This window comes from Leiobunum rupestre, chromosome 8 (assembly GCF_980474605.1).
Source record: "Leiobunum rupestre chromosome 8, qqLeiRupe1.1.hap1, whole genome shotgun sequence".
NCBI classification, from domain to species: Eukaryota; Metazoa; Arthropoda; class Arachnida; order Opiliones; family Sclerosomatidae; genus Leiobunum; species Leiobunum rupestre.
In genome coordinates, this window is record NC_143391.1 from 14,213,457 (window position 1) to 14,228,533 (window position 15,077).

Genomic DNA, 15,077 nt, shown 5'->3' on the forward strand with positions numbered 1-15,077 from the left:
CTTCTTGAAAGCAAATCCAACCAATGATAATTTGGCATTTTTCTTTACTCTATTTTCCGGAGACTAGCTCGGGTAACTAGAGAAATTTTAACGATTTTGTTGCCCTTTAAGCGTTCCAGCTTTGGCAGAAGTAAAACGTTTCTTTAAATTTATATTATTTGCTAATGTAATTAATTTATGATATCGACAAATTTCCGTTTCTCCATCGACCGGCTCACGCCCCCAAAGAGAATGAGTTAGGTACTGTAGCCCTTCGAAGCCCAATGCTAATCAGACTCGGAGCGGAAATATACATTAAGGAGTGGAATCGCGTTTCTAGTTAAGAAGGGGGGATGGAAAACCCGAGGGTAATGATCTGTACGCTCGTTATTCCTATATATCTGGAGATATCAATCTTGTTCTTAATTCGCGATGTCCAACCGATCATCACGGCGCTCCTTTTTCATCCCCAAAGGAAAGCCGACTAACTGAATAAGGCAAACGCTAACGCGCCGGACAGGGAAATGCGTAGCGAAATATATGAATCTACGATTCCATCAAAAAGGGACGCTATATTCCACTCTCACAGTTCCAGAGACCAGCGCGTACGGGGTTGACCCAGAAGAAAAGGAAAGTCATAAGAGTTAAGATTTTCGCGCCAGTTTGTCGAGCGAAAGGGGGGAGCGATAGGAAAGTACTAGCGGAGAGTCAATCGTCTAGAATCTCTAGACCTAAAACTGACTTTCCTTCCGCTCGAATGGAATGTAGGCCATTTACAACGAGGAGGGGCGGGAGGGAGAAATTGGATCAAGATGAAAAACTCTCGAAGGACAAAGGCTTATTACGGTGAGTGCCCCAACTTCCCAGAATGGTCATCTATCGCCCAATCTTTCAAGAATGAAGTTTATATGATATGGTTCACTTTCTCAGTGAAGCGGCAAAGAGTAAATGTATACTTATAGCGCAACAAATAGACAAAAATTCATAGAGAAAGCATTACGGTGCTAGCACTCGGCTAACATTGTAAAAAGCTAAGTACTGTAGTACCTAGGATAACAGAGTTAATACTAACACAGCACACTGTGTTAGGACTGGTTGTTACGAGTGTGGCGACGTCTAGCCCAGCTTCTAGCTACTATGAATTTCAAAACAATTCCTCAATTTTCTGTGTAAACAGGCGGCGGCATTTGACAACGCAGCATCCTAAAAACCAAGCTGATGTGTTTTTCGATGACACTAGATAGTTTAAAGATTTAAAGTGAGTGGCGGCTCTACTGTAGTACCTGGATGGTCCTAAAGATGCCATTTTCGGCAGCTCCTCGTTCCGTAGTGTATTAGGTCTGAATGGCTGAGCTGGCCAAAGCTTTTTTTTTAATAATAATCAACTAGGCTAATACCCTTGCGACTTTTAAAGCCTTTTAATTTCAATTGGCCGGGTTACAATGCGTAGGAGGGTGGCGGGCCAGCCACGCGAGCCAACAGCTCCCTACAACAACTATAACCGTTAACCTCAACAAGTTTTTATGGATGTTATGTGCCACAAGCTGGGATCGAACTCAGCTCCTCTTGCTGCGAGAAGAAAGTGCTAACCACTCCGCCACCCCACGAACGGGGTCTAAATAACTGCCGTGAATTTGCAGCGGTACGAGCGGTATCGGTGTCTTTCAAAATTAACTCGTTCACCGTCTTATGATTGAGGCCTAGCGTCAAATTGTAGTCGCAAATTTTAGTAAACATCTTTGAGATGGAACATTAAAATACAGTAAATTGCAGTGACCCTTAGCGGAGTCCAATATAATGTACTACTACGAGTCCGGGCTGAGACCATATTTTTGTAACGAGGCCGATATGAGACCTTTTTATTTTTAAGAGACGGTTGTGTCCGTTTTTGCACGATTATATTTCCCCTTGGCCACTGGGGAGCGCTGCGGAGCAGAGCAAGAGTACGTACTTAATAATCGGTCCCCAAAATCGTCATTTGTTAAAACCACCAAATATTTAAAATTTGTGGAAGAACATCATATTGATATAAAATGTTTGATAATCAATAAAATATTTTTTGCAAATAAAAATTTTCTTTAGAATCAATTTTTTCTTTGAATAATCCGAAATGTCTCAAGAACTCGATACGTTTGGAATTCTAATGTTGCGGGAACTTGCCACGTTTGAATCTTAAACGTTTCAAGAACTCGACGCGTTTGAAACTTAAACGATTCGACAACTCGACGCGTTTGAATCTTACACGTTTCAAGAACTCAACGCGTTTGAAACTTAAACGTTGCGACAACTCGACGCATTTGAAACTTAAACGTTGCGACAACTCGACGCGTTTGAAACTTAAACGCTTCCAGATTTCGACGCGTTTGAAACTTAAACGATTGGAGAACTCGACGCGTTTGAATATTACACGTGTCAAGAACTCGACGCGTTTGAATATTACACGTGTCAAGAACTCGACGCGTTTGAAAATTAAACGTTTCGTCAAATAGACGAGTTTACATTTTAAGCACTACAAGACCTCAACACGCATAAAACAATCATTTCTAGAACTTAACATGCTTTAACCGAAAACGTTTTGTAAATCGACGCGCAAAAAGACTTAACGTTTCTTCTACTCAACGCGTGTTGGTATAGTATATGTCTGTGAGAGCGTTGCATTTTCCCGTTAGAAAAACGTCTAGAATTTAAACATTGTTTTTTCTGTGTAGGAATTGGCGCTCTATACAATTACGAATGACGGTAGGAAATTCCGCCGCTATCTTCGACACATTAATTCGTTTAATCATAATTTCCGGTAATAAAGAACTGGATCACGTTTGCAATAAAAACGCATGAAGTATATCGCCGGCCAAAAAGACAGCCATCTTTCTCTCAGCTTATTCCGGTTCCGAAAAAATGGCTTTGCTTCCCAACGCTGAATTAATGGTCCGGCCAGGGCAATCAATTCCCGCCTCAGACGCCCGCCCGAACAGGATTGTAGTAGTAAAATTCTAATCAGAGTTTCGCGTAATCGTAAAACTGGATTAATTAAATACTTCGGCTTGGTTTCTTTTTTAGTCGTTCCTATTCGTAGCTCCCCTTTTGCTTTTCTCCGTACAGGAGTCCAAAAGTAAAATTCAGCCAAGTTGACGATAAAAATGAAAGTCGCGGGACATGACGTGAAAAAAAGGGAGGAGGAGAAAGAGCTTTTTTATTTCCGCACCGTAAAAAAGAAGGTCACTTAATAGATGACTGACCAATATGTACGTGCTCGTCTCGTTAACTGCTAGCCGTAGCGATATATTTGCATTACGCGGCCCAAAGGGTCAGTTTGCGAGTACTATAACGGAGTATAGACTCGATGGACCAGTCCAGAGGGACCTCCTAAAAGTTGACCTCTCGGAATCCTCCGAAAAGAAGGAGTCACGTAAACCGAATAGTTAAAACGTGTCTCCGTTCTTTCGTAGATTTGAAAACGCCGCTCCAAAACGCGTAGCGTAGAAGACTTAAGAAACCCTGAATATAGGTACGTTACGGAGTGGCGTCGAGTAAACGATACGTTTTCGTATACTAAGACATTCTCGATGTCAAACACGGAGCGGAAAGGTTTTCCTAGTACGCGACCACTATACACTATATTACCGAAATGTAGACTACTTTAACAGCGCCTCCCCGAGGAGTGTCTCTTAGCGGTGGACATCGCTTCGATATCCCGACATTTTCGACTTTACGAGTTTGAAACATTTTTTAACCAAGTACCCGCGTAATGCAATTTGACAGTTACGGGCGAAATAATTTGAGATTGAATAATGCGCGTAATACTGAAATTTGGAGAGACATGAGAGAGAGAGAGAGAGAGAGAGAGAGAGAGAGAGAGAGAGAGAGAGAGAGAGAGAGAGAGAGAGAGAGAGAGAGAGAATGGATAAGATTGGAGGCTCTAAAATGCGCTTGGGCGAGCGAGCGTCTAGCTGGAAGTTGCCACAATAATTAGGCGATATTTGACAATGGTACAGGAGGTAGACGCGGAGCGGCAAAGTTTTAATCGAATGAAAAATGCAAACGAACTTGCCGCATCAATAATGCATCTATTCTATTCCTAGGCAAGCGCTAAGGGTGTGTATTATATATATAAGAGGGGGTTGTGTAGGAAAGCGCGATTTGGAAGCGCGGAGTCGTCCGCCGAGATGTTGTACACGCCAAAAGCGTGACGCGCAGCCTTGTTTGGGGTTCCCTATCTATATTATTCCGCCACTAATTATCTGGAAACGGTAAAACGGAAACGCTGCCACAATCCCGATTCCAATTAATCAGCTACGGGGTCTAGTCCCGGCGAACATCGCCTTTATTGCCCTAGATCCCCTTATTTGCCGTGTTAACAACCAGCGAGGTCGACGCACCCCCCCCTTCACGCCTGAGGGGGGGAACTAAGGGATACGTGACGACGGAAGATGCTATAATAGCCTAGTCCGCTATCCATTTCACCTTAGAACATTCTCGCTCGCTCGCTTCCTCCGCTGCGGGATCCGCAACTATTTCAAACTATACCGAGCTATTAACGAGAGGAAGGAATACGGTATCTCTCGCCCTCCATCGGCACCCGTTGAACTGGGAACGGAATAAGACGGAACGCGCGTCCCTTACGTTACGTCCTCTTATCTTCACCCGCCACGGAAGCGACGCTCTAATATCACGAACGGTTATATAGAATTTCCATCTTAGTTAAAACAAAACGCATTTTGAAAGCGTTTAATAAGAAGCATATAGACGCGGTTACCATTGGGTGCGGTACGGATAAAGAGATTCGACAAATCGTTTTCCCAAAATTTCTTCATTATCCCACCATCCTTCCTTTCTTCCAAAGCGATAGCTCCCGGCATTCCATCCGTGGCTTTCGTTATCCAAAGCATCCCGCGCTCTCCCCCTTTCCAGACTTTACGATGGCCATTGGCCCTATCCCCTCCTACACCCCTTCCGTTGATTTATCGCTTCGCGATCGAACGAGCAATTTGTTTCTAGGCTTTCTTGTCAACGAGAGCCGGCTCTATACGTAGTCTCTTTCACCGTTCCAACGTCGCCTTTTTCGTAGATAGAGAAGCGGCCAGAACGAACGCGGAGATGGCAACAGAGAGGACAACGCTCAGGTACATTCTAGAGCCATCGCGCCCCGGGAACTTTCTTCCGTCCCTTTTTCCGCGCCTCCTCCTTCAGGCCAGACTCCCCGTCACTGTCTTTTTGTCCGCAATTCCATTTGGAATCTTTACTTGTTTCTTCTCCCTTCTTGTTACCTCCGCCCCAACTTTCTCGTCTTTTTATAGTCCGACTGGGATAAAATGTAGAAAATTCCTCAATTACCGGTAGAGTACCTTGAAGAAAAAGAAACGTGACGTCGTCCGAGTTTTTAAATTATCTTTACACTATTTTAGGATCGTTCTAAATTTCTACTTCCGACGCTTATAATGGAGCCAGACATTGATATTTATTTTCCACATTCGCGACATAAACACGAAAAATTATTAAAAAGAAGAAGGCGCTTATAACTCACGCGAATAGAGAAATTTACGATTAAAATATTAAAACTATCCTTAAGAAATTTGATTAAATTTTTGCCCTAATATTTTTACGAGTGTCTTATCAGAGGAACAACGAGTATCGAGCATCCTAAAACAATCGTATTTGGCTCTTTTCCGCGTGCGTGTGTGTGTACGCGGCTAAATAATGTATGCATTTTTTTGAAGGAATCATCTGGCGCGTGATGAGAGACGATGGAGGAGCGATGCTTTTGTTTGCCCAAGAAACGAGCCAAACAGAGAACGTTCAAACATTGAGTCGACAACCCGAGTTATTAATAAAAGCGCCGACGGTCCGATTTACATTACCAACAAGAGTGCCTCCTTGAAATTAATGTAGTTTTCCTAGCACTCGCGCTCGTACCGTCATCGAATAAAGGGCGAGGTTAAGCGTCAGCCTCTACGAAACGCCTACGTTAGAAGCCTCGTCAGCCTTATCGTCAAATTGTAATGCGGCTGAACCGTGCGAAAGAAAACGGAGAGGGCCATACTCTAAGGGCGTAACCCCCTTTATAGAACGCTGAAAGTTAGTTTGAAAATTTCTAACCCCTAGACGTAGATGTACTCGTCGGGGTAACTTAATTCGATTAACGAATTCTCTTCGAGAATGCCGTGGCCTTGTTGCTATATAAGAAAACCAGAGTTTCATCCAGCGGTTTCTTCCTTATAATTGAAGAACGTTTCTTTCTTTCGAATGAAAAAATGAATAATGCATCGACCCAAAAATACATTAAAGCCGGCACTTCCACCTTATTCCGCAGCGAACCGCGTTCCCTATTTTTACACGTGCAAATAAAGAAAGTTACTTTCTCCAGCGATATTGCGCGTACTCGCGAAGATCGATGACGGAAAATCAATGCTCAATTAAAATAGACGTGCCACCTTTGAATTCTTTGAAATTCTCCAGTTTTAAAATCAGACTTCATTTTTTTGCCATTCTCTTTGATTCTCGGTATAAGGACTAGAAATAATTTAATGGAAATTGGAGAACGAACAACGAAGATTGTGCTAAATAACGGAGATTCCGAAATAAGCTGCGTCTGGCGTAGTTTAAAAAGGGATTACGAATAAAGAGAACTAAAATAGGGGAAACACGGAAAATTTATTTTGTACAAATTATATTTCGAAGAGTTTTCAAACAATTTTATCGTAATCACTCATCAGTATGCTATTAAGGTATTTTCTTTACATCACATCTCGTGAATAAGGTTTCAATAAACTACGTCACTTCCAAATAAGTGACGAAAAACGGGTCATCTACTTTATACATTAGAAACTCAACTTACGAGGAGTGTACCCGAGGTGTAAATCACCGATTTTGATGAAACTCGGGGGGTATGTAGACCTTTTGGTAACATGCTTTTTTAAATGTAGATTTTTTCATTTTATGTTGTCAAAAACATTTTCGGTTGCCATAGCAAAACGGAAGCAATGCGTAACTTTTCCCTCGGTGAAAATTCATGTTATCCCAAGGTCTACATACCCCCCGAGTTTCATCAAAATCGGTGATTTACACCTCGGGTACACTCCTCGTTAGTGAATGCATAAGTAACGTATTAACAATAAGTAATATTTTAATGCAAATATTATTTTCGAAACTAAAATTTTCAACCTGCTCAAAATAATTTTTAACTTAAATTCATAAACCTAACCTTAAATTAATTAATCAAAACCACGCGAAAAACTTCTCCTAGTCATCAATTCGCAATTTAATACGCCCCGAAAAAGGAACAACATGACGTAATCCACAGCTTCTGTTTTGGCAATATAAAGTTTAGCTCGTGCCTCGTGGTCACCAGATTTGGTTTCCATGGTAACCTTTTCAATAGCAAAAGGAGTATAGGAATTTTCCATTTACGGTCCACTAATTGCACGTTCCGTGTCAAACAAGACCTCATTGAAATATTATCTATGGAAATGTTATACAGAGGCACATTTATGAGTGAAAATGTTGCATTTGATGTAAACGTAGGCAGTAATGCTATCTGGATATTATGGAGTAAAAGTTTCTGTAAAATTCTGTTGTAGTAGAGAGGTTAAGCAAATCGCTTTAGAAGTTTTAACAACAACGTCGGTGGTACCGTTCAAGCGCGCTTTCAATGCTCAGGCTAACTCAATCAATTACGTTTGCAATCGAATTTTAACCAATATCATACCTTTCACTAGCCCAGGGTACACGAAGAATTACACACGTCGATTGAATAATATTAAAACAGGCGTTATATGTATGGGTATGAGTGTTGTCGAAAACAATTGTTACTTCGGGTGCCCGAGTGTACCGAAAATGTATCTCTTTGTATACTCGTACTTTTTTAGCCAAATTCGTCCTAATTGTACAAGACCTAAGCGTATTTCAATATAAACAAATATTTACGCTTTTAAACAATTATGCCGCTAGTTAAATAATAAGTTGTGATAACACTGTCTCAATTTGTTGAGTTGGAAAATTATAATTATCAATATTTTTATTTAAACACTATGAATATATTACGACGTGTCACGTAAGCTCAACAGAAATATCTTGAAGTTGTTAAATATTCAAATCCGAAGTACAAACGAGAAAGTAAAACGTGTAAAATGTTCACGTGACTCCCGACGTAGTTCTTCAAACTTCTAGAGTGCTCTGCTTAACCAGCTCTAGTGTCATTATTTGTCTATTGTATAAAATATTTACTTAGCTTCAGCAAAAAAATGTTTTCGACTAAAAATTAACATTTCAACAAAAAACGTAAAAATTGGAAATTTGAACGAGAACGTAATACTAGATAAAAACAGAAATTCCAGAAATTTTAAAAAGAATTTCGGAGACTTTGTTCTCGAGACCTTTTACGTTTTATATTAAAAAAAAAATGACTTAATTATGTTAGAGAAAAAAAAAACAAGTGAAAAAGCGCGATAATAAAATTTTCAAACGCAGCAAACACTTAAAGCATTTATCATCCTTAGGAGGATGCCGCTACGCAGAGCGTTGGTGCGAGGTGGTTGGAACACTTCTACAGGCGTTTTGGTCTATTTAGGCGAAATAAAACGACCGGAGGCTTAATATACGGCTTTAAAATATAAAAATCTGAAAGGTAGTAAATTCGGCGATAACTAGCGAACATTGGCGCCGGACTAAAAGAAAGATCCAGTGGAGGGGAAGGCAGCGAAACAACCATTATTTTAACTCTCATTAGACATTTCCCACGTATGAAAGCTATCAAATGAGTAACATTTGTTTCCAGTTATATTCCCGAGTCATTGTTTAAACACAACGAACGTATATAAAAAAGGTATACTATTAAAAGCGCATTACCGGCGTTATTTAAGGAACGCGACTCGAATAAATACCCCTCGTGGAAATAAGCTCCCGTTTTATTATTTGGAGTGGCGACCATTTTTGGGGGGAGAAAAATTCCCAGCAACACGCGAACCAGGAGAAGGCTAATTGTAAAACTTTAACAATATTAATAGTAGCATTTATATTCCGACGCTGAAGCGGAGGCTTAGAGCCTAAAGCGCGTTTTGCCAAACCGCTGAACGCGTCTAGAAAGCGAAGATTTACATGTTGAGAACCAACAGCTTTCTCCGCAGCCTCGACCCGAGGCTTATTTTCCGCTATTGGCCGCCTTCGAGCGAGAGGCTTAACCACACACGTATTAAGTATATAAAACGAAAGCGCGTTACAATTTCGGTAGAGGAAAAAGAATGCCAATGGGGACGTCGGTGGTAATGGAAATGAGGCACGTACGGCATAATGGCTATCGATTAATTTCGCGCGAACCAAGCGGGCCATCGAGCTAATATCTCGAGCGAAGTGTGTCGTTCGTGGCCTTCGATTGATACTACCGCGAGCCGTACGTCATTTCGTTAAAATTTCGAAGAAATTGTAAAACTATAATGGCGGATTCGAAATGGAGATCGCTACGTAAAGTCTTCCTTTCGGAAACGTACGCGACATTGCGTCAGTTAAATAACTAATTAGGTTGGCCAGCTCGTTCTATCGCGCGCTCGGAATTTCACTCTCGGGTCGGATAAGGGGCTGGCCGCCGAGAAGAAGACTTTCAAAGTCGGGTATAATTTAACGGCGCCTTTAATTAAGTATATATGGCCCGGATCCTACGAGTGCCAATTAAATTTGCCAGCCTGCTTCAAACGAATTAATGGAAGGCGGTGAAAGAGGGGGAAACAAAGTATGAATTTTACAATCGGATTTATCTGGCCCGCCGGCTTTCGCTTTAGTTTCGATTCGCCGGGGAGACGCTGTTGGCTTTATCAGATGAAATTATATCATTCCAGTATCCCGCGGACTTGAAATTGCTTCAAAGTAGACTTTGTATCTGAAAATCTCTTTATGGTTTGGCCAATGAAATTTCAAATATGTACATTTTTAATTTAAACCCCGTCAAGTTTCGATTGCGCCTAACAAAGAGGGGCTTAGTAATATCAAGTTTCAAATGATCTTGTACGTCAAAATAATACATTAACGGTTAATTAAAAGCGAACGAATTACCAAATATAATATTTTGAAAGCGAATCTGGGACTTTAAAACAAAATTGAAAATAAATAGTTTTTAAAAGATTCTATCATTTAGTCGCTAAAAATTATCTCGTTTCTTTAGCTTTAGCTTAATAGTAAAGCAGTTTGGCCAAATGAATGTAAAACGGAAGACAAATGGATGTCCATTGAAGCGCGACGTTGGACAGCCGCGGATGCCAGTTGGCAATTAGGTTCGTCCGAGGTAGGGGTTTAGGCGGCGAAGGAGGCTTAAGAATAGGAGAAATCCGTTTCCGCAATGAAGCGCGAGCTCTCTTTTTCACCTCCTGAGGTTTGCCTTACTTTGCCGCAAATTCGTCTGCCATATAAGGACGGTATATACGACTATAACCTAAATGCCTTCTAAGTAGGCGAGCTTCGGTTAGGTAAAGGAGAGAAGGAAGACCAAGAGCGAAAAAGGGGGGAAGTAGGAGGAGTAAGGTGAGAGCGAAGAAAAAAAGGTCATCTTCGACGCTCTGTGGATACCTTTGGCCCGTGGAGCCGCGGCTTCTTCGCGTTTCTCCGTCCAGAACGGTGGAGAGGGGAGACGGGCAAGGCCGAGAGAAAGAGTGGGGAGCGAAGAGCTATAGCTTTCGAGGCGCTGTCGGAAATACAACCGTTGTAGAGAAAAGGCGGGGGATGATATACGGGTAAGCCTCGGCCTTCGGAGCTGGCAGCCCTTTACCCCGAGAGCGAGAGTGGAACGAGCCATCAGACGCCGACCAATCGAGCATTGCCCTGCGAAGGAGAAGGCACTCGCGACGCGCGGATGCGGAGCTCTCCCGATCCGAGCAGGCAAGCAGCGACAACCTCTCTTTTCTTAACTCGATCCTTTCCTAAAGTTGAGCCGAGAGAGAAGCCCGCTTCTTTCGCGAACGAATTATCCTAAGAAGACGGAAGCGCGACGCGGAACGCTTCGGCGATTACGATTCTTCTACCCTTAATCTTTTCCCTTTTCAAGTGGAAGAATATAATGGAAATAAATACGCGCAACGTACCGATTTGAAACAGCCGGAAGAAAAGTCCGAGAAACTCGCCGGCATTGAGGCCCGTCGCCTGTACCAGGCTTAGTGCGCGGCTACTGTGTTTTCCTCGTCCTCTAAAATATAAAGCATTCACGCCTGCGAAATACGTTGTTCTGTGCGCGAGGAACCGGGCAGGGATGAAGTATAACTAGGATAATTATTATAAACGCGGAGTATAACTAGGAAAAGTATTATAAACGATTTACCCAGTCCGGGTTGTTTCGCGACAATGAGGCTGTGCGAAACGAAACTCCGAAGCTAGTACTTTCTCTTCTTCAATATAACTGGCCCGCGAAAATTTCTATATTTAGATTTAAAATGAGTGTTATGGTGCTTTCAACCATTAAACTTTTCTGGGTATGGATACAGTTCGAAATCGCGCTGCTTGTGTATCAAAGGAATATATTAGGTGAGTTCAATTTAATCACATTTTATCATTGGAAATTGGCCGTTAACCGAGTTAAGCTATACTCCAAGAAGAATATTTGACGAGGGTAATATTTTAGGCATAAATACCAGAGGACGTTGGTAAATAAGAAATGATCGTAGGACGGCGTACGAATATGAATTAACGATTTAACGAAATTGACTACTTATTTCACCCTTTAAACGAGGCGCAATTACGAAAATTATTTTTAAAAAGACTCGTTGATTCCGAAAATCCCGTTTTAGCCCCGAAAGCGATATAGAATTATAGTAATATTAATCAGTAAAGCCTCGCGAAAATTATTTATGGATATTCTGTCAGTACGTTAACAAATGATACTCATAGGCGGAATTACGAACCTAACACGTATACCCCCTATTGTCCGAGGGTCTGGGAATACGACGCTAATATTGAAACTATTATTCATCACGAAAATAGCGATGGTAACTTATTAAGTGGCGCGGTTGTTTGTTCGATGGATATTTCAATATTTTGGGTTCGCGCGAAGGAATGGGTTTATATAGATTTGCAGCCAGGGATCGAGATATCCATTTTTAATGGAATCTTGAATAGGAGTCGCGGGGAAAAGAGGTTTAAAGGGCAATAAGAGTCGTTTTAAATTCCAATTAATGACGTATGTTATACTGCTAAAAGCAATTAAGTAAAGGCGAGCGCCACTCTATAATTTAAATCAGATGCCGTTAAATAACATTAATTAGTCATTGCGAATTTCCAAAATTAAGCCTTCCGATTAACGCGCCCGAAATCATTTGCAAACTTCTGGGACCCGAGAGATAGTGTAAAATGAGCGGTTCCGTTTTCGGTAATTATCTTACGAGGCCTATACGATAGACGTCCGCGACGTTGTAAGGCTAATGGTATTTCTTTTCTTGGTCTGGTTTTATCGCCGTTGTTGTCCATTGGTGGCGTAGGTGTTCCGGTGAGCTACTCGGGCTCGGCAGTGAAGACCGCCGTGGTGGGTCACCTCGTCCATCTTCCGTGTGACATGGGTAAACCCGATACGGATATCTCGCTGGTGTTGTGGTACAAGGAGCTGTCGCCCTTCGCCATCTACACGGTGGACGCTCGGTCGACGACTCTGCAGAACGCCCCGCACAAAGTACACCCGGAATATTCGAAACGGGCTTTTTACAACGTCTCATCTTCGGCCGCCTCGTCGACTGAAAGTTTCCTCTCCATCAACCCCGTGTTAGAATCCGACGCGGGAGACTACAAGTGCGTGATCGAGTATCGACGCTCTCGAACGAAGGAGCAAGAAATCACCTTGAAAGTCATAGGTAAGAAGACCATCTTTGATCGACCATTACTTCTTTCTCGCAGACGGCGCGAGGAATCGTTAATCGACTTTCTACGAGGCGAGACCCGTTCCCTTCCTAATCCGATTTTGACGTTTCAATAAGCGAAATTGATAACCCGTTGCCGATAAATGTTACGCTTTGATCAAAACGCGTTTTATTTCGTTACCTAATAAGGATTAATCGGCGGGCTTTCTCTCGATTGAAGACGTTCATTGATATAAATTACCTCCTTATCGATTACGCAAAAGGGGATAAACTAATAAATAATAAGAGGGAGTTGACGGAGGGTACCTCAACACCCCCAAAACTCGTATCGATCGTCAGCCGGCTTTTAGGCGTTAGAAGAGAAGTCGTTTACACTTTACCAAATCCGAACGGGGATTTCCCTAGAAGCGGCCGACTTCGAAACGAAACAAATTTTTCCGCGGGGAGTGCTAGCACCCCCATCCGCCAACGCAACCGTTTTGACGGTCGTTATCATCAGGCGAATTTCTATAGGAAAGCGAGCCGCGGATCCGTAACACCCTAACTAGGTTTACTGGCAACAACTTCTAAAAGTTTGGCCATTTAAGGGAACAAAACTCGACGGCTAGAGAGAAATGTTTGGACAGTTGTAAAATATGATTTAATCGGCGCGCCTCCTAGTGGGCTCTTCGCGCGGGGCTGGCCACCGTTATTTATGGAAAAGTAAGGGGCAACTGCAACCCGCTTTAGAACATCTCGTCACACGAAATTAAAAACTAATATTTAATTCCATGAAAATGCGTCCAAGTAGGCTGCCTTGACAAATGCGCGCGAAGAGAGAAAGTGAGAGCGAAACGACGGAAAGGCGGCTTGTTGACTTAGCACCGGAACGATAGCCGTGGCGCCACGAATATATTTAATAACTTTAAAAAACAAGAAAAGGGCTAACCGGGTCGCGTACCGCTCAAAAGTTGAAGGAGTCAACAGATTGTCGCGCGGCTGGATATAACTCACGTTGAAATGAAAACAGATTGCTATCCGGGAAAAACCGTTTGGCGGGAAAATTTATTTTTAGCAATTGAGCCGGGACTCGGAATAGCCGCTACTATATTTAGTAAAATTGAGCGCGCATTCATTTGCGAATTAAAACGACAACGCCACTTAAAGGGTGTGACCCGAGTCTCTCAATTAATCATCGGTCGAAACGTCAAAACCACACCCCGAACAAACGAGCCATTTTGGCCACCGTTCTTACCCCGCGGCCAGCCTCCCGAATGCACTATTTCATAGAATTGCGCCGAGTGAGAGTATAGACCCGCAAACTGCGGATCCGAGTCACGGGACAATTAACGAATTGCGGCGCCGACTTTGATTATCGGGGGCTCGAACGGATTGATTCCCCATTTTGGGCCCTTTCCGGCTGCGGCAAAAAAATAAGGAAAGTCGAGCTGGGACTGGCGGCGAACGGTTACCAGCCATTACTCGGGATTAAACGAGTCACTTCGACTCGAAATGAACTCCCATTTTTCACGAGCGTTTAAATCAATTTGAGAAGTATTAGACGTACAATTGATTTTTTCCGGTACGGGTCAATTGGCGACGAGGTAAATAATTTCGTTCTCTAAGATATAAAATGGTCGCTGGCCACTGCCTCTTTAGACACGGACGCGGTCCGGTCAAAACGAAAGTCCGATTCGCTGAGCAAAAAACCCATTAGAAGCCTAATTTTGCTGATTAGGATTTTGAGTCTCGTAATGGCGCGCGATTTAGTGGAGAGTTCCAGAGTCGAATGGCGTTATTAACAACGAGGATTTACGTTTAAAATGGCTCGTAAGTGAGTGGCTTTTAGGAATCTTAAATTGGACCGCTCTCTGTTCCCGTATAAGAGGTGGGACGAACGCGTCAAGCGTTTAAAATGAAATTAATAAACAGAGTGAAGGCGTATTACGAGGAAAATATCATCAAGCGGGAGGAGGCGCGGATAAAGGAAAATGAGAAAATCTTGGTTGCGCCATTAACAAATTACAATCCTAAACTGAGGAATAAATCCGAGTGAGGTGGGACAACTGGCAACCTCTAACACCGCGGAACGAACGGGAGAAGGGCGAAAAGCTATTACGTGCAAGCGCGGGTAATACGTATTCGGGGAGCAAATTTTAAAGCGCGGGTGAAATGAAGTTACACCGGAATGACTAGGTTCTAACACTACGAGGTATTTCGCCGCGAATGTTCGTAGCATTGTGGAGCGAAGAAGGGGTGGAGGGTGACGAAAGAGGATGCCTCGACGCGGATACGCCACGA

The 15,077-nt window shown here is 42.6% G+C and overlaps 1 protein-coding gene across 2 annotated transcripts in view; it reads left to right on the forward strand.

Annotated features, from left to right (window-relative positions):
• Positions 1–10,801: 10,801 nt before the first annotated feature.
• LOC149932467 (neural cell adhesion molecule 1-B-like) overlaps positions 10,802–15,077 on the forward strand; it is a 43,853-nt gene continuing 39,577 nt past the window's right edge. For both annotated transcript variants that reach the window (XM_090155358.1, XM_090155359.1), the window contains exons 1-2: positions 10,802–11,475; positions 12,426–12,791. In XM_090155358.1, coding sequence (XP_090011484.1) covers positions 11,385–11,475; positions 12,426–12,791 — 457 coding nt within the window. In that variant the 5' untranslated portion in view covers positions 10,802–11,384. The remainder of the gene's footprint in view (positions 11,476–12,425; positions 12,792–15,077) is intronic.